The sequence below is a fragment of the Manduca sexta genome, chromosome 22, assembly GCF_014839805.1.
Source record: "Manduca sexta isolate Smith_Timp_Sample1 chromosome 22, JHU_Msex_v1.0, whole genome shotgun sequence".
NCBI lineage: Eukaryota > Metazoa > Arthropoda > Insecta > Lepidoptera > Sphingidae > Manduca > Manduca sexta.
Window position 1 is genome coordinate 1,140,170 of NC_051136.1, and position 24,757 is coordinate 1,164,926.

General features: G+C 35.3%; 3 protein-coding genes and 1 non-coding gene across 5 annotated transcripts in view; 1 reads left to right on the plus strand and 3 right to left on the minus strand.

The window, feature by feature from the left end:
* LOC115444946 (ankyrin repeat and BTB/POZ domain-containing protein 2) overlaps positions 1–5,877 on the minus strand; it is a 67,646-nt gene extending 61,769 nt beyond the window's left edge. The window contains exon 1 of the mRNA XM_037441473.1: positions 5,756–5,877. Within this exon, the coding sequence (XP_037297370.1) occupies positions 5,756–5,763 (8 nt within the window). The 5' untranslated portion in view covers positions 5,764–5,877. The remainder of the gene's footprint in view (positions 1–5,755) is intronic.
* The window catches only part of LOC119190178, a 62,334-nt gene extending 49,733 nt beyond the window's left edge, over positions 1–12,601 (plus strand). Inside the window, exons 1-2 of one of the 2 annotated variants that reach the window (XM_037441474.1) lie at positions 11,418–11,610; positions 12,330–12,601. In XM_037441474.1, the coding sequence (XP_037297371.1) occupies positions 11,541–11,610; positions 12,330–12,583 (324 nt within the window). In that variant the 5' untranslated portion in view covers positions 11,418–11,540 and the 3' untranslated portion in view covers positions 12,584–12,601. Of the gene's footprint in view, positions 1–11,417; positions 11,611–12,329 lie in introns of those variants that run through there. The other variant, XR_005112806.1, reaches the window with a different exon arrangement.
* A 469-nt stretch (positions 12,602–13,070) lies between these two features.
* Positions 13,071–19,550, minus strand: LOC115444945 (ADP-ribosylation factor-like protein 1). Its single transcript, XM_030170948.2, has 5 exons — positions 19,337–19,550; positions 19,039–19,255; positions 16,568–16,679; positions 15,591–15,813; positions 13,071–14,651 (listed from the first exon to the last, which is right to left on the minus strand). The coding sequence occupies exons 1-4, from the start codon at positions 19,338–19,340 to the stop codon at positions 15,604–15,606; spliced, it is 543 nt and encodes a 180-aa protein (XP_030026808.1). The 5' UTR covers positions 19,341–19,550; the 3' UTR covers positions 13,071–14,651; positions 15,591–15,603.
* Positions 19,551–20,807: 1,257 nt separating this feature from the next.
* LOC115444950 lies at positions 20,808–20,926 on the minus strand. The gene has a single exon (XR_003938776.1). It is a non-coding gene; the product is annotated as a 5S ribosomal RNA (ribosomal RNA).
* Positions 20,927–24,757: the final 3,831 nt, after the last annotated feature.

The following is a 24,757-nucleotide window of genomic DNA, read 5'->3' on the forward strand; positions in this document are numbered from 1 at the left end:
CTCATTCTTTTGTCCTACACATCAGAGATATGTGAAGGACCCAAACAAATATAGTTGCTTCAGCAACTGCAGCACTGTTAGTTTTATAGTAGTGTTTTGATGTTTGATAACTACTGTATTTGACAGAGCCTGTCCTTATTGTCTTAGGCTGTCACTTGTACTTCAGTACTAGATTTCCATCATTCAAAGTTCTTACTAAGTATTGTTGCTATTGATTAAACTAGAGACATTTTCTACTATCAATCAAGTAGTTTAGTTCAGCATCCCGTTGCTTAAAAATACTCATTAGACACTACCATTGCTAAATTTCTTGGCAAAATAATTTAATCTTTGATCAACACTAAGTAGTACTAAGTATATACAATTTGTAACTTGTAGCAGTTGCCTTATTGGGGCATAACTTTCAATTTCTAAGGATTACTTGGAAGCCCAGTAGCATAATGCGAGTTTGTAAGTTACATGAGTGTACGACGTTAATAAGCCGTTTACCTGGTGTGGAGCTAAAGAGCCTCGTAAACAAGTTGCAGAGGTTTTAACAAATTGATTTCTGAGCAACAACTTTTCTTGTAGAAATAAGTTATACATAGAGTAGCTTCAATCTTCATTACACCGATAGTAATACAGCTTCTTTGTTATTAATTGGTCTACATTGTATTGTTTATCTAGTTTATTTTATATTCAGCTGAGCGACATGCTCGTCTCGGCATTGCATTAAAAATATTCCCTCAACCCATGCATTCTACAAAAGAAGAACGGGTTTCAAGACCGGCAACTACCTAATGACCTATAATTATCATTCCAGCTCGATTACGAGCTAAATAGGAATGCACAGCTCATTACTCGCCACCTAACAGCTGTCAAAAAGCGGCCAGTTACCCCTTATCAACAAACAATAATCCGCACTGATATAATTTATGAAACCGCCATTTTATAAACAGGCCAAAGTATTTAAATTGCTGCGGTCTAGTTCCGCGATAGTTTCAATTCAGGATATATTTGTTGGTATTTGTTTAAAAGCAATTGTAGGCAGAATAATTCTAGTTTTATAAGGAAAATGAATAGAGAGAAATTAAAACAATAATTTGATTTCCTAAATCTCATTTTATTGCAACAAACTGGCACCTTACGCCATCAAAGCTAGCATAGGTCTTGTATCTAACATAACTATACCCACTGTAACCGCTAGTAAAACGAAAATCTGTTCTCCAAAATCAATTCCCGTCCACAAATGAGGCCAGTAATAATTCTGGCGTATTCAAACTCACTCTAATGTGGAGACGAGATGCTTTCATCGCCGTTATGTGAGATTATGAATCATGCTACCGGTTCCCGCGCCGCCGCGCCGCGATCTTAGCATTTTTCAAAATATGTAGCTATACGGGAGACGCAAAAATACGCTGGCTGTGGTCCGTGGGGATCAGAGTTCGAATATAGCGAGTATAACGATTAATAAAATAGTTTAAAAATGCTCAACATTGGAATTTTCACAATATGGTGAAAGACTCTATAGTTATTTTAGAACAGAAGTAAAACCGGCTAACTGTCGGCTTATGAATTGTGAACTAGTGGTAATAAATTATGAGGTCCTGCATGTCTTTTAAGTTTGAATATTTTCTACCTGCCCATCCATATGTTACTCCCATATTGAAGGCGTTACATTTTTATAATCATGTCGCAGATTTTTTTACGCCGCGCCGCCAAACTCGTCAACGATTATAAACAATTCAGCTTCAGGAATATCGTGTAACCAAAACCCATACAAAGTATTTCCCAATTTAATACTGGACCGTGGACCTTAAAAATGGCCACTGGAGTCTAGATGAAAGAAAAGACAAGGAGTTGTGTGTAAAATTATCAGTATAAGAAATATCTATTATTAAATCAACCTAGCTCTATATCGAATACAAAGAAACCGAGATGGTCAACGACCAAGTATCTAAACAGCTTTAAATGCATGTTAATCTGGTTAACGAACCACTAATACGTTTACCACTTCAGCTGTTATACAGATTGTTCTCTTAGTAATGTATCTTTAATTACGTTAATGATTCTACTAAGAGGCAATGCGTAGTTTCTGATATTTTTGTATATGTGAAAAATAGATTAATTTTTATTACCACATACATAGGTAATAATATACATTCAACACTAATAATGAATTTTGAATATTATTAACGAATTGCTTTTTTTGATCTCAGTTGAGAAGGAAAGAGAGCCTTCAATAGTAGCTAAGATTACGACGGTTTTACTGGATATACCTAAACTCCCCTTGAAAAAAGAGTTGTCGGAATACGAGGCGAGTATCGCATTGTTTAAGTTCTTTGCTAAACAACCGCGTGAAAAATATATCCAGATTAACTAGATTCAGGAAGAAACTCTCACGCGACCGAATCCACAAACAAAAGATCTAGTGTTACAGATACATAATCAATAGATTGTAACATAAAATCTAAAAACAACAAACGTAGTGCATTCTCGTTCGGAATATCACATTAACCGGCTGCTAATGATACCTAACCCATTAACAAGCTCAGCAGACTCGGCCTTTAATCGCCTTACACCAGTTATTACAAACCGGTGAGGAGTAAGGTAAGCCACACGAGATGCACTCGGCTTCTTGACTAGGTTAGACTGGAGCTGATAACATCTAGACCTAAAAGTGTTTCTAGACGTAGATAATGATCTTTTGCTTGAAGCTCTATTTGTTCTAGAAATTTTCTTATACAAACTCACCGACTTATCTGCAAGTGGAGATGTAGAGGTGGAATAGGAGTTAGTGGGTCATTAAGTAATAGGTGATCAATAAGGTTCGTGAGTATGATTCTTCTGGCACTGTTAGTAAAGGTGATATAGTGTCTTCTGCCAAAAAGCTCTTCCACCTTATTTGTCTCCTTTCTGGATAAAGCTACATTAGAACTAATTGTAGGCTTCAAGGTTTTCCAGATATCATTTTAATCATTGGCAGAACTAGATATCGTCTAATCCATTTAAACCATCAGGCTTGAGATTGGATTTCTACACTATGTCTGGTGGTGTCCGTTGAGGAACCAACTAATCGAGCAATAAATCTGTAGTTCATCATAATGTCTGGTAACTGCTCTTCGTGTGCAAAACATAAGAATTTATTAGAAATCAATATCCAAATATTAATGGAATCAAACTTCCATCCCAATCAGTCGATTCTTAGTGACATTCGGTACTACCTCGATGAAGTTGGCCCTTTTTATGACATACAAAACGGTCAGCTATGCCACAAAGACTAATTAACAGAAAACTTGTACTACAATCATTTTGCGCACTGTAATTGCTTCATTAAACAATAATGCACATTAATTAAAGCTGAATAAAGGCTTAATTCCATTATCGCGTGAATAAACTAAAGAATTTACAGTCTTTATTCTGATGACAACCATCATAACCTTCACCTTTTATGAAGTTTGTGTTGATGACGCAATTTGTCATTTATCTTATGACGATGAGACATGATTGTTAATGTTCATTATCAGTGGCATAAATCATACAGCGTAGAGCTAATATAATAGAATAGAACTTCATTCGTAAGGTGATTCATTTTCATATAAATCTGTGTAGATTGAATAACATGATGAACTGCTGTAGATATTTAAGTTCTTCTTATCCTTCTATTTGGTTAAATACTTTGCGGGTTAAACCTTATTAGCACTTTCGGAGACTTGCTGAGCTTCACTGCTCGGTGTCGTAAAGTGCGTGCCAGTGCCGATCCTGGCTTACCGGAGTTCCAGTCGTGAGTATGAGAGCGGGATAAGCTCATGTAGGTATCTCCAGCATTACTAATAAAAAATAAACTCGGGAGAAAATTCGAAATCTATAATAGGTCATATTCATTAACCTAACCTTTGGATTGCTCTGGTTAGCTGTGTGATAGTGGTATGATTCATTTTGAATCCATCCCGATAGTAACCACCATACACAAAGTATTAAAACCCGCCATAGTGTTTCACCTAAGTGTGCCACGTTCCGGGACCGGGCTGTGTATATCGAGTTCTAAGTTCTAACAGGCATAATTGTGTGTGACTGGGGAGGGATAATCATCTCTCGTCAGTCGACATTCTGTCAACTGGATCCTATTCCACTTAACATCAGGTGCACTGAGGTCACTTCACCATGCCCCCATTAAAATAAATTTCTAGGCTTGGCTATATTAAATTATGACCAAGGCGATGCAGTGTTCAGAAGAATACAAAATATATATAACTGCCCCACACATACACTTGAATGGTTCCAAACGTAATTTTTACAAAGTTTTCTTATACGGACCCTAAGATCTAATTTAGGTAGCTATCCAGATAAATTGTATCACCGAATTGCCAATCTAGGAAACATGGAATCTCTATGTATTTATTTTCAAATACCATAAATGTTATAAATATGATTAGATCATAGTTTTCTCGTGTGTAAAAGTAAATAATTTTTTTTCGAAAGCAGCAATGTGCAAATGCTGTTTTGTACCATTTTGACAGAAAAGGAAAAGGCCAATTGTAATGTTTTGTAACGTACCGACAGGTCTATAGATGTTGAAAGAAGATGTCTTTAATACTGGTTTTACATGAAATATGTAGATAAAGTTTCAGACGGCTAGACCAGTTTCAATACATTGTAAATTTGATGTAGCGGTTTCGAAAACATACATTATACCAAGATTAAAGCCATTGTATGCCTGGGGAGTTTATATATAAGATATTCAGTTGTAGATTTGGAATCACTCCGTGCGCCAGAAGAGCAGCTTGATTTGGAGATTGGCTCAACATCATATTCAGAGTAACAATTGTAAGCAGTTTCTAGCCAATTAAATACCACTGTTGGGCAAAAACTTTCCGAATTCTCACGATTTAGCCAATACCCACCTATGTTAACCTATAGTGTAGGCTAACAAAAAAAAGGATATCAATATTCTCCCTATTTTGTCTAGGACATCAGTTATTGCAATTTTGGTTACTACCAATACAATTCTTGTAGACTCTATCTTGAATGCTGTCATTATAGAGTGTTTTAACTGTACTACAATACTTTCATGTCATAACCGATTACGCTGTTGTTGATTATAAATTGTTATCTGGTTTTCGTAAGATTTGATTATCTTATAATGTTAGGCTGGCCAATCCAACATCTCATAGCGCAATGCTTAATTTTTTTACCTTTGATTATTGTAATATTGCACATCATAATGTATAACATCAAAATTAATCGTTTTTAAGCCATCAAATAAGTATATAGACATGAAAGATTCTTCTGTTTTATTATATGTATACGCAAGAGCGGTGGTAAGATAATTCCGCATAATTTTGTCATTTATCAATGTGGTAAGAGTTATCCAATCGAAAAATGAATCATTAATATTGTAGAGCACTGATTTATGTAAAGTCCGTGACTAATCGTAAATAATTTCTTTCGATTTGTCAATAAACTTAAAACTATGACACTAGCTATATACTTAATTCAAATTAGTATATTTAGATACGACACTTAAAATATGGTAAACGTTGTTCGCAGAGTGTAGTATTAGTCCAATAAATATACAAATTGTTACTTATTATACTAAAATAAATGCCACTTTGTAAAGGTAAGGATATTACAACAAATTTACAAATCGTTTGAAACCCTAACGTCCGTCGATCAGACAAATCCTGATGCCAAACGACACAAAACAAACCAGGAATCAAACAAAAACACTGCGAATTACGACTTAGTCAATCAAGACAATAGGAACTTGTGTTACCTAGCCATCCATTACAGTGAGACGTCTGTCGCACTACACTTGCACTAAATTGCACTAAACTGCACTTTAGTGTTTGCGGGCACTGGCGCGAGCGCATTCGACGCGCGTGGTACACTGCGCGGGCCGGGCCACCACTCACTTATAAATTCTTTACAAGACTCGTGCCAGTGGCTGGCCCTGTACAGTCGGGCACAATGGCGCCCGGCCCTTGAGACGATCCTTCGAGTTTGGGGATGGTTTTTTCAACAGATTTTAGTGGAACGAATGGGCCTTTTGCGTGGAGTAGGATATTGTTTTGGTGTATTGCGGTTTTTAGTCTTTTGTGACCTGTTAGTTATATTCTAAGCATTGAAGCTGTACTAGTAAAATCGATTATATTATAAGGGCTGCATAAAATTAAAACTGGTGGTAATCGGGTTGGTGAAATTTGAAATACGCCTAGTATCCTGATCGAATCATCAACATGAAAGTAATCATAATATAATGTTTTCATGTGCCATCGTGATAAGATTTTTATAGTCTTGGTATTATTAGTAAACCGTTTACACACAAGTAAACAAAGACAAGTTGCGTCATATTGCAATGTTAAAAGTTAATGCGCCAGTAAGTGGCGGAAATAGCTTTGAGTTCTCATTAAAAAGTGAATTTTCGGCGTAAAGATACAATCTTGGGCCACGTGGGCTATAATTGCAGAATTTAGCGCAGGATTGTACATAGAACCGGCGTGTGCGCAGCCTCCGGTCGTCGTTCGAATAACCAGTCGAGCAGCTCGCTCCCCCCGCCCCCGCGCTTCTGTCCCAAACTTTACCATTTACATGTTAATATAAAGCTTAAAAACATTACCTTAAAGCTCAAATTACGTCTCAAGTACACGTTGCTTGGACCCTTCTTCTAATGATCCAAATTACAGCAGTTATTTCGTATAAGACATGCCTTGCAGGGTTCTCTACATATTTGTAAGTGTTTGTTCCATTTTGGACTGTAAGGGATGGTAATAGGAAAGGTTTTGGAAACGCATTCCTCGAGTAAAACACACCTGCCACGGGCTACTTGCAACTGAATGATTGCTGTAATATTATTTACTGAATTTCAGAAAAGCACCCGAAATTACGAGATGATTGGTACATTATTATCGTAATGACAATTACTCGTTACTGGTTCTAACAGTATGTTTGTACAGAATGTTTTTGATATTCGATTACACTGCAATTGACAAACATTCGTCAATATCATATTTTAAGTTTAATAGAACGCAAGCTCTAGTTTTAACAACACTGAGAATAGCCAATGTTGCTTACTGGTGGTAGTGCCGCTGTTAATCATGAGTATCGATAACTTTTTACAAATCCCTGCGGCATATGCAACTACACTTGTCTTATATAACATTTGATGATAACTTTTATAATGCCTATAATCTTAACGCCAATGTCCTCTAAACCACAGCACTTTGCTTACACAATACTGCTTGTTAACAGAAATAAAAATGGACACAAAAGACTAGCATACGGGTGACCTACTACATAGTATTCTTGTGTGATTCAAATGTTTTAAAGTTTTTTACAGGAGCGTAAAGATGGCATCGAACAGCTAGCAAACCCGCAGCCGTGACCTAAGTTCAGACCTCGGTCGTAACTAGACACTTTCATTTCACGCGATGGCACTCAGCCTGAGATCTATATAAAATGTTTTAGTTAGAAAACTGGTATCTAACAATTAGTATGCCTCTTCTTTTTTATGGTATTGGCTGTAATATAAAAACTGTAAATTTTCGAAAGGCATAGTAAAAGTTTTTGCATTTACAATATTCTTAAATTATTTTTATGACAAGGAATTAAACTAATCAGTAGAAACTTAATATACTATATTACATTTAAAGGGTTGTTTAAAATATATTTTATCGTTAGCGGAATGCGCCGGCATATTACATGATGATGACTACTGTTGTTAAGCTCTCTAAGTGACAGGAATACCATCGTTAAATTAAAGTAAATGATTAGGATTTATTGTAAGTCCGTAAGCTCATTGCTTGCATGGCTACAGGAAAGCCAATTCTATCATGCTGCTATGGAAATCTAAATCAGCCACAACTGTACAGCACGGAATTCTGAATTACGGCACTGCATCGCGTGGAACTGCGCTTGTCAGCGCAAGACATTAGACTCATAATGCGTAATCAGTTATTATTCTTTGTAATTTTTATTACTATGGCGCGACAAAATGAGTTACCACGATGGTATGCTTGTTATGTTGTTCAAACACAATTAAATCAACGAACTACAGTCTAATGGCAGCGTCCTTAGACAGTAAACCAGTAGGGACTAGGTTCGAATCTATGTAATCAATTTTTTAAAGTCAAATCCCGAAGTCATTGGAAAATATCGGATCTTACGGTTAACTTTTCTTAATAAAATTATAAATACATATATGTATACTACATAGCGATATATCAAACACAACCAATAACATGATAGTGCAGCCACAGTTCGTCAAATTATTCGACAATATAAACACGAACTAATTCACGTGTTATTTTTTTAAATCACACTTTCAATTGTTTGACCTGGGAATTGAACCCAGAATTTCACGGTTCACAGACCACATACATTGCCACCAGCTCAATGAGGCGAGCAAAGGTATGCTTCATAATTTACATTAAACCTTACATTACGCGCATGTCGTTGTTGAATAAGACATAACAATAACTAGACAATAGACAAAAAGCGGCGATAGCCTAGTTGGTTGTGGAACGGACTGCCGAGACGAATGTCCGCAGGTTCAAATCCCAAGGGCACACACCTCCGACTTTTCTAAAACCATGTGTGTATTCTTTGTGAATTATCGCTTGCTTTCAAACATCGTGAGGAAACCTGCATACCTGACAAATTCTCTATTAGGAATTTTCGAGGGTGTGTGAAGTCTATCAATCTGCACTTGGCCAGCGTGGTGGACTAAGGGCTATTCCCTCTCAGTAGTAGAGGAGGCCCGTGCCCAAGGTTGGGACAGTTTATAATACAGGGCTGATATTATAGACAGTACAGCTAAACAGTCTTGATACTAGTAAATTCATGAGTCTAGAATGACCCGTGTCGTGGGAACTGAGTACCAAGAAAGGACCTTGGAAACTTTTAAGTAAACTTAACAACGATCTAGTCTCAAGCATGACCCCAAGAAGCAAGCCTTATCTAAATATAAATAATGTAATCATCCAAACTGATTTGCTACATAACATGAGATCAAACTCTCTTATACAGTAATTGATTAAATTGGACCAATCCACTTAATTTGTAGAATGCGTTAAAAAATCAAGTCCAGACAGCCTCATATCATCATTATTCGATTATTAACATTACAGGTCTGTCATTGGACTGATTAGTACGCTCAGAGAATCGACAATATTCAAAAGCCCGGTGTCTTAAAACTTATACTTATTTACACGTTACAGCAACGGTATACAGTGATATAGACTCTACATATTCAAAACAGACTCTATCTCTATGAAAACTGGAGGATAAATAGAACCAGCAAACACTGTTGAGTATGCTATGTAACTTTGGTGTGTGATGTACGAGGGCTCTTAGAGCACGACCAGGACTTCAAGGTAGAGGTGATGCAAGACTCCCGCCGTTTGCTGAAGAACGTTTTAAATACTATTGTTACGACGCCGGCACACACCGCAATACCTCCTGTAAATATTATGTGTTTATTGACTGCTAATAAATGTTACCTAAACTGCTTCTCGTTAAGCTATAAGGAGAAAACAATCCATATTTCATTGCAATTTGAACTAGAAAGAAATGCTGAAGGTTTATTTATACAAGCTGTTAAATACAACTTATTTCTTACTTACACTTATTCCTGACTTAGTTTGTTTTATTGCCTCTATAAATGGCTACAAGAGACTTCAACAACACAACCCCGGAACAAATATTCGTGACCAAAGTTATTTATAACGATGTTCTAAAACCAACATTGGGCTCACAAGAGTAAGTATTGTCAAGAAAACAATTCAAATAGGTGCCCTACTCACATACTCCGCATTCACTATGAATTAAACCGCGCGACATAACTCAAACTAGTGTATAAAAACTTGCCAATGACTGGTAGCCATTCCTCGACGCCGCCGCTGCTCATAACCCGATAAAAAATGTATAATTATCTGGCAAGTCGTGTAAACGAGTAAAAACTGTAATTATCGATCCCTGCGACAATATTGTCAGACCATCCTTCAATTACTGTCAGCTTCTAATGACTGGTAATGACTAAATTAAAAAAGGCATCAATCTAGAGGAGCAAAGAGGATTAATATATGGAGGGACAGTATCTTTTATGTAGTATTGTAAGTTATGTTGATAGTGTTTTAACTTTTAGCTAGACCTGACTTAACCATTGTCTTAGAACAATGACTAAAGTTATATTGTTTTGAGAGTTGAATGACCTATCATAATAAGTATAAAAATTAGAGTTTGAGTCACGCTCTATCAGATTTCGTGTATAGCACAAATGGGCTGAACCAGGTTGGTACCACAGTTTCATAGCAGAAGAACCATTTTACATAGAATAACATTGCGTGATATATGCAGAAGAGCAAAGCAGACCGTAAATAGGTTGATATAAAGGAGAATATCGAGGTGTACAAGCCTGTCCCTTTGTCAAACAGAGGAATGCAGTGACAGGTGCTGTAGACTTGTATGTTACCAGATTTTTTTGACTTGAATTGCAACACGCAATCAGAAGCGGAATGATAAAATAGTGCAGTTCTAAGCAAAATTTAACGCTAAAACAGACAAGCCTTTATGCAGTAAGCGAAATCGAACTGTTTTATTAAAGTTAATTACGTACCTGTCGTCCACGGCTGTTAACCTCTGCCCCTTACAGCAAGAGTTATTAATCACTTTAAAATAACCAAGTTCTATTTCGCTCTCTTTTCTTAAATATTGTTCCAGAAATGTACTGTCATAAAAATGATATCTACGTTGTTTAATGGTCGTAATCCCGAAACTTGTATCATATGACTAATTTCAGTACATATGACAGTAGGTAATGATGTATGCTAGACCAGGCGTTAAATATATTTCTAAGTTTCCAGGCAGAATTAACGAGTCCAATAAATAAATCATTTAAAGAGTTGAACAAAGTAATGTACACCTAAGTGTACAATAATTTATAAAGTAAATATCATTGCTTGATTACGGGAATCAGGAACAAGTCCTCAGTTCCTGTGACCGCATTCCTGGATGTGTTGAGTCAGTTGGAAGATATTTCAATCTTGTCCGCCGCTCATGACACGAATTAAATCAAATAAGTGCGAATTATAAAGACGGGTCTTAAATATATGTTTGGTATTTTAGTTAAATTTTATTAGTCTAATAAAACCGGTAAGTCACTCCCCTATTGGCGATAGTCGCAAATAATAATAAACTACAATAAAAAAATAGGAAAGATTCATAACTAAAAATGCGAAGTATTTAGCACTGTATCCCTACTTACTTTAAAACTTTAGATGTTTCGTATGTGTTCCAATCCCCAGGCTAATTATGATGGCACTTACGAAAATACGAATACACCAGTTCTTGCACACTACTTGACTAGAACTGTGGCTACACGAACCGATTCTCCATACAAAAGACCTTACATAAGAATAGACACAGAATTGACATCACGTTTTACCTGTCAGCAGACATTCAGCAACTTGTCACAAGTCAACACAAAAAACATCATGGAACATAACAATAACTTAAATTACACCAACTAACCCCACAATAGGAAGAGCTAGCATGAGGCTAGCATGGGTCCCAAACCGCAGAAACCAGCGGCGGCACCAGCCCGTTCCTCCCGGGCCAGTGGCAGTCGGCCTGGTTAGTAGCATCGATTAGCAATAGCACAATCACCTTACATGCGTTGCTTGTATCTCACAAATGAGAATAACATAATCTTTTCCTCCTTTTGACGTGTTTGGGCTCAACACTTACCATCACTTTTGAATTTAACCTTGAACCTCAGAGAAATCAAAGCGTAAACCGGCTTACACTACCTGGTTACGCTAAGATTCGCATCGGTAGATATCAAATAATTTTATATCCTTCATTGCAGTAATTTTGTGATGGAAGGGGATAGAAAGTCGATTGGAATTTATGTTAAAGATAAGTAGGTTCTTCATTGATAGTCTAACAAGCTCAATGCTAAGCAGAATGATGAATGTTTTAAGCAAGTGAAGCAGTGACTTTATGAGAAACACATATTATCTTCTTGATTCAGTTTAAAAAATAAAATCATCATCAACGACGGAAGACTACTGCTGAACATAGGCTACTAAAGGTTTTGCGGATATTTTAAAGCGGGTTAGCAAGCTAAAAGGGTAGTGGGCAGGTCACTCAGTTCGCAGAACTGACGGCAGATGAGAAAAAATACGTAGAATAAAGTCCACGCCCTGGCTAAAATGGCAATATTAATTGCACACAATATCTAAAAATCCTTTACACCCTGTAAAGGATTTTTAAATTTAGTTTCTATTAGGAGTAGGTTTTTTAGAACCTTTTTTTCGTGACCCCTTTTAACGTGACACTTTTGTTCCTAGGAGGTGATGGCGGCGGCAAGTCCTGGCTGTCAGTAATCGGAGGTCTCCTCCTGTTGGTCGGTGTGCTCGCGTTGGTATACAAACTGTTCCTAGAACAGCTCCTTAGACCCAGAAGATGTCCCAGAATAGACCCTAAAGTACGACGCTGGCCAATGGAACAAAAACCATGGATACCATGGGACAAAATAAAAAAAATGTGGTCATATCTTTTAAAGGCCATACGTGACGCCTTACGTGACAGAATATGTGATTAATAAATTGATAAGCCAGCATGTTTGTGTTTGTTTAATGGCATTTTTTTTTAAATCTTACCTTACGTTTGAAGGCCTGGTTATACAAACACACCCGACGTTTGGATGAGCACTTTAGGAGCTCGCAACCCTTGAACATTAAGCGACCATGCTGACGGCGACCCACTAACGGGATACGAACCTCGACTCAGGACGGTCACTGGGAGAGGATGAGACATCCATGATTATGGGTTTCGCGGTAAAGCGACATTATTTTTAAAATTACGAACGTGCGTAAAACGTAACTTTCATATCAATAGCTAGAATTATAGTAGATTATATTCGTACGTGTACTTCACCAGCTGCTCCAGCTACACTGTCAGTAGATTTCTAATAAAACTCTTAATACTGACAAAGCATATCGTAAACCGATAGTTCTAGAAGCATATTTTGCATACGAATTTTATGGATATATTGGGCAACAAGCAACTCATTAATAAAAAACAACACATAATACATGATAATGTATTTGAAACAATCTGTCTCCTTACAGCAATATAATATAAATAGCTCGGTGAACTTCACAGTTACAAAATATATAATTATAACTTATAGTAGACGCTCGCACGCACACCCAAGCCGCCGCCACGCCATTACACTAAATACTGGTACAGACGGAGGCACGAGTCGTGAGCACGCTCGTGATTGGTCGGTTTGACGACGTTCAGGCAAATATCTCACATGATTGGTTGATGTTACTCATTGTCTATTGGCCAACCCGTGTCATGCTATTACACTTTCGTTCAATTTGTACGTATCGCTCGCCTCCACCATTGTTCATCTGTGCTCATGACTTGTGCCGGCCACTATACATAACATTTACATTGTGATAAATATTAAACATCGAGATTTGGAACTTATTATTTTATCTACAAATTATAATGAGATGGTATTGGAAGAAAAACAGTATCAAATAATTTTTAATCGCAATTCGACCAACTGATATTTATCATTTTTACAATGTCGTTCTAATATCCATTCGCTCAAAGAAATCTTTTTAAATGTTTACATATAGTTTAGTCAATTTCGATTACATTTCTACAGTAATTTGTGCGGAGTCCTGCTCTTTATTTTATATCTATTATTTTTCAAAATGCAATTTTATTTATTTACTTTTATATTATGACTTCCAGCGAGTACGCTAATGTGAAGTAGTAATAGCAAATATTTTAACATTTTTTATAAATCAATAAGCAGCGACTTGAAATCTTAGTAAAAATTCTAAAAAACAAAAATAATGAATCAGATTCAACGCGAGCTTTTCATTGAACTTCAAATTTATTAATATTGCATACCAGAAATAAGAATATATATCATGTACAAAAAGCCAAATTAATTTCACAACATCAAGTATACAAAAATGTATATTTTCAGTGTAAAAAAGTGTCAAATTATTGACACATTATCTTAATTTTTATATTTGTAATTTAGAATTAAAATTAATTCAGTTATCGAAAGCATAATATTTTTACCTATTTTAGCTTTCGGTCCATTCGACTTAAAATAGCAAACAACACATTTAACATACCTAATAAAATTAAATAATCAGTAATTTATTTAGTGCATTGTCCTTACCTCAAATTATTTAATATAAAGAAAAAAGTGACAAGAATATTATAGAAATTGGTAAATATTTTTATTGATAAGAAAATAGTTAAAAATATTATGCTCTCAATAAGCCTTTATTAATAAGGTACTAAGGTTCATAATCATAACATTCCAACTGACAAATCTCTCTGCTGAGGACCAAACAAGACAATTCATTCTATAACATTTAAATACAAAATCGTTGAACAAAGCTTTTCAAAGTTCATTACACATATCTTACATTTTGAGATTTGACAAAAGAACCATTTTTGTCATTCCTCAGTTCCATCGCTATATAAAGATGTTTGTGTGTGTGCGTGCGAGCCGGCGACGGCGACCCTAAGTACTAAACTAATGGCGTTACAGACGACTATCTTATTATCTTTGTCCTTCTCACACTTCAGTTCGTGCCGATCCCAGTGTTGCGGTCCTTTTCAAACGTAGCCTGAGAATAAAAAAAACATTCAGTTATATATTTGTTGCGTACATATTATAGCCTCAGAAATTAAATATTGTATCAAACTAATAAGGGCAGTATGAAATATTATTTTGAACAGTTTTGCTTTTGATATTGAATTTTAGGCTCTACTATGTACACAAGATTACTCTTGTACTAACTATCATTACAAAAAAAATTCTATCTTGTTATTCATCATTAACATTTAATTCTAATTCTGTGTAATATTCTATTCAACAAATAGATTAATGACATCAAACTATGTAAGTAGGTGATTGTAATTGACATGATGCTGATTACAGAACAGCCAATGTAAAGTGACTAATGATAATCTATACTATTATATAAAGATAAATAGTTTGTTTGTTTAAACGAACGAAATTACTTTTTGGAAATAAAAAAATAATTGAATAACCCATGTATCGAGGAAGGCTATGATAGTCTATATAACATCACGCTACGACCAACAGGAGTGGAGCATCAATGAAAAATGTTCTATCTCGGGATAACATATAGCGTAACTTTTATCCCGGAAAACTCTTACACACGGGCGAAACCGCGAACAGTAGCTAGTAATAATAAAAAATATAGTAGTATTATTTTCGTGTACTAAAGCAAAAGTGATCTGCTAAAAATCTTGTGGTCAGCACTATCAAGTAATCTTGAGCCTGAATTTTTATAATTCCTTTTCGCCCTCACACCTGCTATTGTAACTCTTATGAGCGAGGGTCGACAGTAGCACCATTCTATGACATTCAGCAATGAAGCTTGGCGAGTCTCTGCACTAATCAATCTTTAACCCACAACAATATTAATCAAATAGAAAAACTGAACTGAACTGTGTATTCCTCCAGAGCAAGGAGGTATCTTGATTTTAATGGAATTGATACATAGATAGTTGTAAATATGAATATAGTGTATACTGACCCTACATCTGATGTTATTTCCGGGCTTGCAGTGCGTTGGAGAGCCAGTCCATGGCCTGGTCGAGTCCCTCGCCCCTTACGGCGGAAGTTTTGAAGATTTGGAAGGTACGGTCTCGCAGCGCGTCCAGCCCCAGCGCCTGGTGCACCTCTGCCACCGTCAGACAGCCTGCCATGTCCTGCTTGTTGGCCAGCACCACCAGGATTGCATTAGACAATTCCTCCTCCTGTAATACATTGCTATAGTTTAATCATATGTGTTTTCATGGAATTCTGGTCCTCGCCAAGGAGTAACAGACATCAGTAAGTAATTTATTTTTGTTAAATCTGGCAGTAATGAAAAGGCCATATGTAAGTTACAGTATAATGTTCACTTTTATCGAATTTAGAGGAGAAAGAAGAGCAAATTTCCTCTAGTATAATATGCATTTTCTATTTGTTAAATTTGTAATTTATAAATCCAAAGTATGTTGTATACAAGTAAATAAACCAATTTATCGCCAATTTAAGTTATATTTTATAATAATTTTATCAGTTTATAGAGTATAAGCAATACTTATAGGTCATTGCTAGCATACAGAACTATATAATTAATTCTTAGATAGTAAGTAAGTAAAAATTCTGGCCAGTGTAATTATAATTAGGCATTAAGATTTAAATCTATTGCCAGACAATACTTGCATTACTTCTTTATATGCAGATGCATCATAAGGCAAGTCATATTTTTGTATTAAAGTTCAGAACTTAATGAAATACAGCAGAGGTAACCATATAACTCAATTCTTGCCTTCCCTTTCGTAATTTATGTAAAATCTAAGTATCATTAGAGTGATTTGCGGACTAAATTTATGCACATTAGTACCTATACTATATTGCATCGGGTTCCCTTTTGGAAAATTTCACCCTTCGTCACTGAAATACAGTGTAATAAATATACTCATAAAATATGATTGAAATATATCCCATAAGCATTTCACTTACTCTTAACATATGCACAAGTTCATCCTTAGAAATCCCTATTCGATCTCTGTCTGCAGAGTCCACCACATATATTATTGCATCTGTATTCCCGTAGTAACATCGCCAATATGGCCTGAAAATGAATAAAACAATTCCTATATCAATATTTTTAAGCATTTAATTGTTAGAGCTTTACAGAAAAATAACTTAGAATAATTACTATGCATTTAGGCTCATATTACACTTTTGCCCAACTTACTTTCGCTTTGTGACCATTATACAAAAATTAATAGTTAGATTTACTTTTTAAATGTTTTAATTTTTGAAACTACCAATACAATTCGTTAAATGGTTTCATAAATAGTAAGCTACATTATACATCAGTATTTTAGACTGATTTAATAATGAAAAAGAACTAATAAGAATTGCAAGCAACTGCTAATTACTAAATAGACAAGGTTTTGGTATTTAAGGTATTAGATTCACGCCTGACAATGACACTTTACTGTCAATTCAACCATTTGTTACTCAGCATTCCACTAAATAAGGAGTTATAACACTTCATAAATTGTATACTATAAAGTTATAGAGTAAGTGGCGATAGCCTATTTGAGTTTGGAACGGAATACAGAGACAAATTCCGCCAGTTCAAACCCCAAGACCACACAGCTCTGACTTTTATAAAAATGATTTGTCTATTTTTTGTGAATTATCGCTTGCTTTAACATTGTGAGGGAACATGCATACCTGTGCAGTTCGCTATAGGAATTTAGAGGGTATGTGAAGCCTTCTAATCCAGACTAGGTCTGCATTGTGGACTATGGCCTAAATGCTTGCAATAGTAGAAGAGGCCTGTGCCCAGCAGTGGGACAGTATATAATACTGGACTGACATTATTATATTAGTCATAAATATCAAAAATTCCTATAGCAAGTGTGTTCAAATGAGTAAGCAATTAAATATAGATTGTCAGATAGTGTGTGCAGATAATATGAAAGCCTGTTTCAATTAAAACCATGTTCCTGTCACACTTATCACTACAGTTAATGTGGGTGATAACAATAGAAACACTTGATTGGAAATTGTCAAAATTAATGGATTTTAATGTTACACCATCTTGCTAGTAGTATTTTAAATGGAAATGTGTTGTTGGTTTTCCTTTCAGGTGGAATGAGGAAATATGATGACTCTTTGGATAGCAATGTGTTGCGAGTTGCGCTGGCTACTAACACTTATTACTTTGAAAAATGTTTGATCTCCAATGAACTTTTACATAAAAACCTAGTAGAAATGGATAAAGACTAACATTGAATATCTACAATACTAAACACATTGCTACTTAACTAGCAGAATTATAAAACATAACATAATATGCAATTTTACAAACATTTGTGTTAAGTGCACTCTTTCTATAATTACTAGAAAGGTTAACATATTTTCAAAATAAGCTAATTACATATTCTGTCATGCTAAGGCAAAAGTGGTATGTAAGGGAAACCTTATTTCAAGATAGTTGAAGTTTTGTAAATATAGTTTTATATGTAAAACTGAGATAGAGAAAACTTTTTAAGGTTTTTTTAACAAGTTCTAAACAAGATACTGTTATTTAGGTCATTGGATGGGCATTTCTTTAAGCTATCCGACAATTATAATCAAGATTTTGTTTTTTTTTTAGATACTCTCTTTGAACTTAGCACGGCAGTATTATATTTATCCAATTCTAGATTTATTACTATCAGCTATCCCTATGCCTGATTAATATTAGAGATTATGTTCATAATTTTAACATTGGACCTGCCACCATATAGGTATCAATCCTATGTAATATACTGACATCAATATACTAAACTCTGACGAGTCTGAGAATGACTAAATAAAATTTTACCAATAACAAAATTTTGTAATAAAGTCTATAGAAGCCAGAAATAAATTGTCTACTTCCCTTATAGCAAGTTATGACTCTTTTGCTAGATATTACAAATTAAGAAGAATATACCATCAAACATTATTTCATGACTGTCCGCCAGTTTCACAATGGTATAGATCCTTTTTTTGTGAAATTATGAGGTTAAGAGCCACTGACAGCTAAGGCATGACATTGAGGAGTTTGTATTAGAATATTTCGAACATAATTTAAAACATAAGCAGATTTGATGACGCAATATTATAAAATCACAGCATTTCTTAAATTTGTAGCCCTTCTTAAAGAAATATTTTCAAAATATTACAACATTGATTTTGCGATAAGAGCGAAATTCATTCCTGTATTTGAGTTGTAAAACATTATTTTAAAATTAGAATTACAAGTAAATCTCAGCCTCAGAGTTGGAGAAACTGACTACAATAGATTCAAACTGTGTTAGACTTTGCTGCTCCAATTATAGCACAAAACACGTCTATTACAACTCGCCCATTGTAATTGTAATGTTGATCAAACAATACCCATGACTGATGGCACATAACCTACAAAGGTAGAGCCTTAGACTACGTACCTGATACTAGTCTGTCCGCCTAGATCCCACACTTGGAACTTGAGGTTTTTGTATGTCACTTGTTCTACGTTAAACCCGATGGTCGGAATGGTGGTCACAACTTCACCAACTTGCAATTTATATAGAATTGTCGTCTTCCCGGCGCCGTCTAAACCGAGAATCAAAATCCTCATTTCCCGCGCGCCCAACAGCCCTCTAAAGTAACTAAATAGACCACCTGCACAATAAATTAATAACACGGATAATTAAACGCTGTTTACGCGAATAAATTATTTTTTATGATGAAAAAATTACGTACCCATTTCTGATAAGCTTACGCTATTTTAAAACATTAGTTGCTATTTTTAAGGAATGTTTACGTACACCGTTTGCACATTAAATAACTCTAAATGTTGCGTAGCCAATATTTACACTAACAAGATAATTAATTAATTGTTTTTAGCGATAAATAGCGAACATTTTATTAAAAATCGTAGACAATCTTTTGACGTGTAAGCAAGCACATCATTTTGTAGTTGCCATAAATAAAAACATTTTTGAAACAGGTAAAAAATGTTTATATTATCTTTTTTTGTAAAGGCAATAATAAACATTACTGTGCACTCAGTCATGAACATTTTAAAAAGCAATTACAAGATGTAATAACAGAATGCAATGTTCTTATTACTAATAATATAAAGTACCATTACGAAAAGAAAAAATCTTTTTCTATTTTTCGTTTCAAAACTATTTAAAAATGTAAATTTGAAATAGTGCGCACGGCAGACACAAGATACCATACGTCATTCCAAATCTGAATTTTTACCCCAGACCTGTAACTAGTACCTTTCTATATAACATACCTGCTCCATATTCCATAACGACTTCACATTTTTTTAAATTATTATCCCTTAAATTGTTTTTTATTAACAAAATAATATGAAATCGATTAACATTTCATAAAAAGTACACACTTACTAGGCCAAAACTAATATTTATTTAATACTATTAAATAATTAGTACTGTTTTAAATTACTACATGACATAGGTACTATATAATTGATAATATAAATAAAGAGAAAGACATATTTTAATATTATTATAATAATATTATAGGTTTTGTTTAGATACTTAGTGCCTGTTACAATTTTAGGAGCAATGTATAACGTAAAATTATAGATTTTTTTTAATAGGCGTATTTGTAAATGTAAGTTTTAGATTATAGCTTTTTTTTAAAAAACACTTTTTTTCATATATTCTTGTTATTTGTAAGCTAAACTTCTGTACAAACAAGTTCCTCACTTAGAGCTTGTCAAATTAATGATGGGACTAATTTTGAGGTCAAAATAATTTTTTTCAATTACAACAATCAGACGAAGATGAAGGGGTTTTCCTATGATTACAATAGTCGGTTAACTAATTACTTCCGGAGTGTAACCAAGTTTTTTTTTACTATTTTTGTTCTAATAAAGACATTAAACAGAATAGTTAGTTTTCTATTTACCAGTCGAGACATTTTAGACTTTAATAATATGCTAAATTAGGTTCATAATATGTTATGTTTAAATAGACATCGAATAAATACGCTGTACAAGTTAATAGGTGATCAGAATGTCAAAGTGCCGTTATCGAATTTGAATAATCTGCCTTCGAGTCTAAATTTTTTCCTCCCACATTATTCCCACCGTCCTCAAAATTAATTTCTAAATGCCCAAGAACACATAAACATTAAACGCTTTATTTTTTACGTCTGCAATTATTTAACAAAATTAACAAAAAAATTATCAAAAAGCCAACATCACGCGGTGTTCCCAGGCGGTCACCCATCCAAGTACTGACCGCGCCCGACGTTGCTTAACTTCGGTGATCGGACGAGAACCGGTATATTCAACGTGGTATGGACGTTGGCGCTACTTATATTGTATTGAACTGTCTCTATCTGAATTTTTATGTAATGTCTTGTATTAATTATATAATTTACATTACAAAGTATTCCTGTACCACGAAAAATAATACTATAAAGCTATAACACACACTCAATAAACTGTAAAATTCTTAGTAAAGTAGGTACGAAGTTATGACGGATGACTATAATTAGATGTAGATCTTAATCACCGTGTTATCTTGGGCATATTTGCTAAGGAAACTTTGCATATAACGGCGTGAGCGCGTTGTGGCGTCACGCGTGCCGTGAACCGCGTCACAGCCCCGCCTCCCGAGATGGTGCTGTTTGGAGAGAAACAGTGCGGTGACTACAGCTTAGGTCAAGTTTATTTAATTAGTAGGTAAATTACTTGTAAAATTAGGGCATTGACTGTAGAGTTTGTGTTGTAATGAGAGTCAGAACTCTAGCGTACTAAATTAAATTCCAAGGATGGCACTGAGTAAGCATTTATTTCCAAAGTAATTCCAAAACATTACTTAATATACAGCGGCGTAATTAGGCGGTAATAGTAACAAATTAGTAGAAGAGCTGAATTAGTAAAGACGCACGTCTCTTTTATATGGGAGGCAGTCCTGGATTTGTAAATAGGTCGTAGAGGTTGCGGCAGATTTTAGAGGACGCTCACTCGATTTAATTAATTACTTATTCGTTTATTTAACTTTAGTGCTTTCCATAATACATACAAATGGAAAATTATGAAGTATTTTAGAAACCTACACACATATATACATAGGTAAACCTGCCTACGTGGGGCGGCGGAAATAAAGTGACCTAGACTCATAAAAAATATAAATCCGCCACTGATGGGAGGCATGGTGTGACACAGCATTCTCGCACAACTACGTACGTGCACTTACATAGCTGCGCAAGTGTGTATCCCTCCATTGACACTTTATTAAAAATCTACTGTATTATACATAGAAATAACTTCGCACCAATCTGGGACTATTTTCTCTGTTACATTACTTAGTTTTTGAAGATTCTAATGAATCTCTACAAACCTAACCGTTTATAGAACCTGCGCAATTCCCAAACAAAAATATAACACAATAGTTGTCATACTGCGCGCTTGTCGCCGCGTCGTCTCGGATTCCGAGAGGCGCGGCGGCGGAGGCTGCGACGTGATTGATCGTCTACGCGAGGTCGGCTGCTGATAAGGTCATTGATAGGTAGGAAAACTACGATCGGACGACTTCCCATGTCTGGTTATTGTGTTTATGTACTAAAAAAAGATACTAAGATAACATTCGTGGTAGGTCTGTCATATGACGGAGTCCGCCTCAGTAGATACTATACCGTACCAGTCTATTTCTGCCGCCAAGCAGCATTGTGTACGCAGTAGTCAATGTTGTGTTCCGAACATTGCAGCCAGTGTAACTATTAGACATAATAAGGCTTAACATCTCATGTCTCAGGATCGCGAGCGCAGTGGAATACCAAATAGGTAATACTTTTTAATTCAAAATGTTGGGTGGGTGTTTTTATTTTTATGGACGGTCGTATCGCTTACCATCAGACGAACGGAAAACTCGTCTCGCTATTCAAAGAAATAAAAAATGTGATACTGGAACGCAGCATTAACTCACAGCTTATTGTTAGGTATAGACAAAACAGTGGTACCTACACCCAGACGAGTAGGTACCTTGAAACAATACTCATTTGTGCAACTATTTGTACCTACGTGGATAAGATTCTTGGAATACTCGGGATCAATCGCGTGGGATCATGCGGGAACTCGGGTCGACGACATCCAGGTTCGAAACTTCTACAACGGGAATACGGCGTCGGTCGGCATTAATGTTTCTAATATCATCTGGTTGATTACACCGACTGTAATTTATTTTTAACTACGTTTTACAGCAGTTCATAGTTCTTATTTCAAAACAAATATCAAAAGTAAGTACCTAAGTCCAGAGGCGGCTTTACCTATGGTGCAGGGTGTGCGCTGCACAGTGTACACGGGCGCAGTGTGTGATGAGGCACCAGAGACGACACCTTCAAAGAGCGTCGCTCGCGACACTGGCGCCCTCAAACAACCTGCGCCCGGGCTAAGGCCGGCGAACGGCTTCTTTACACAATAACTTTTGATTTAATATTAAATATCAAATTTATTAAACAAAATTGTTTCCTAGGGGGCGTGAAGGAATTGATTGCACACGGGCGGCACATGACCTAGAGCCGCTTCTGCCGAAGTCTTTGAAGATCATATTATGAAGTATATAAGGACCTTTGCCCCTTCTTCCCGTATAATAACCATATCTATTACACAACGCCGAGCCATCATTCTCGAGTCCTGTGACTCATCTCAACGTGTTTTAGACTTACAGTTATTACATGTTTCATGATTATCGTAATAAAATGAATCGTCATCGTTACCTAGGGTTCCGTGTTTCAGCACGGAATGAGAAAGCGTGGGTTACGACGTTCATAATTTTATAAAGAAATGGACTTAGATAAATTAATACATATTTATTAGACATTGTCAGTTGTTCTTAATTTGAAATTTAATTAAAAAATCATTCTAGTTATAAATAACTTTCTTCCTGTGTAAATATATTATATTTAACAACAATAATTTTGTAAAACAGAGTACAATCAAACATTTGTATAATTCTATATCATACAAAATAAAATGAAAACTAGATTGTATTCCGAAACATGCGCATAAAAAATCATAAATAATTATCATAAATCTCTTATATTCCATGAGAAGTAAAAATACTTTAAGTTACCTACATACCTACAATACGTCTTCAAAATGAAACACACAAATACACAACATACAATGCATATTTTATTCTTTTAAAAATGTACGGGGCCCTCCCATGCGCCATCTTACTAGCACCTAACTATTTTCTACCGTGACCATGCAAATTCTTATAGCGATGGTCACGGCTCGGATCCCTAAATTACACTAAATTCCTGAACACATGCGTCACATAACATGTGCGGGCTCTGTCCAATAATGTACGCTAATACAATAACAATTTTGTTAGAAACGTTGCAGACTATTACAGTTTGGAGGTTTTGGGAGCCAAATGTACTCGATTTAGGATGGAAGAGAATTTATCGTGTTTAATAAGCAGGCCTCGCGTTTTCAAGAGGCTGTGTGAATGGTGCCATTGCTTTTTATGTCAAGCGTGCTGACTATTTTATTTCTATTTGATGGGTATTTTTAGCAGTTAAAATATGGAGCATTTCATAAACAGCATTTTTTTTTGTCTTTGCTCGGAGATCAATTTAATATTATTCAGGCCCAAAAGTCGTTTCTGGTCTGATATCTTGACGCCGTAAATTTGTTTTGATATCTCTTGAAATAATCTACTACGCAAGTCGTATATTAGTTGTGTCAGGACTACGACAGATTTGAAGTAAACACATAAATCTCCCATTTCAAAAGCTGCCTAATGACTGCGTAGTAAGATTTGAATCATATTTTTATAGTTTTTAAACTGGAATTTTATTGACATTCTTAAAAAAACGAGCGAATAAAGCTAGCCAGCGCGGCGTCCACGCAAGTTCAACACATTTCGACGGCATTATATCATACTCCAGATATTTATGAGCTGCTTCGAGTATATTTACAGTCGTTACATATATTGTGTTGGCGATAAAGATTATTTTCGAGGGAAAATTCTTTATGTGGTTATACAGGTTGCTATGAAAATCAAGTTTAATAATATAACCTCTCTAAGAAAATGAAAACCCGCTGTAGGGGCTCCACTTTTGTTTTTTTTGTTGTCAAATTAACGTTGTCAGTACAAGAAATTAGTTCCATATTTTACCACAATATGA

Coding starts and splice junctions, on each gene's coding strand:
- LOC115444945 (XM_030170948.2), bottom strand. Junction 16,680..19,038: donor GGCGGACAGACTAGTATCAG/GTACGTAGTCTA, acceptor ATTCATTTTCAG/GCCATATTGGCGATGTTACT. Junction 15,814..16,567: donor AACTTGTGCATATGTTAAGA/GTAAGTGAAATG, acceptor AATGTATTACAG/GAGGAGGAATTGTCTAATGC.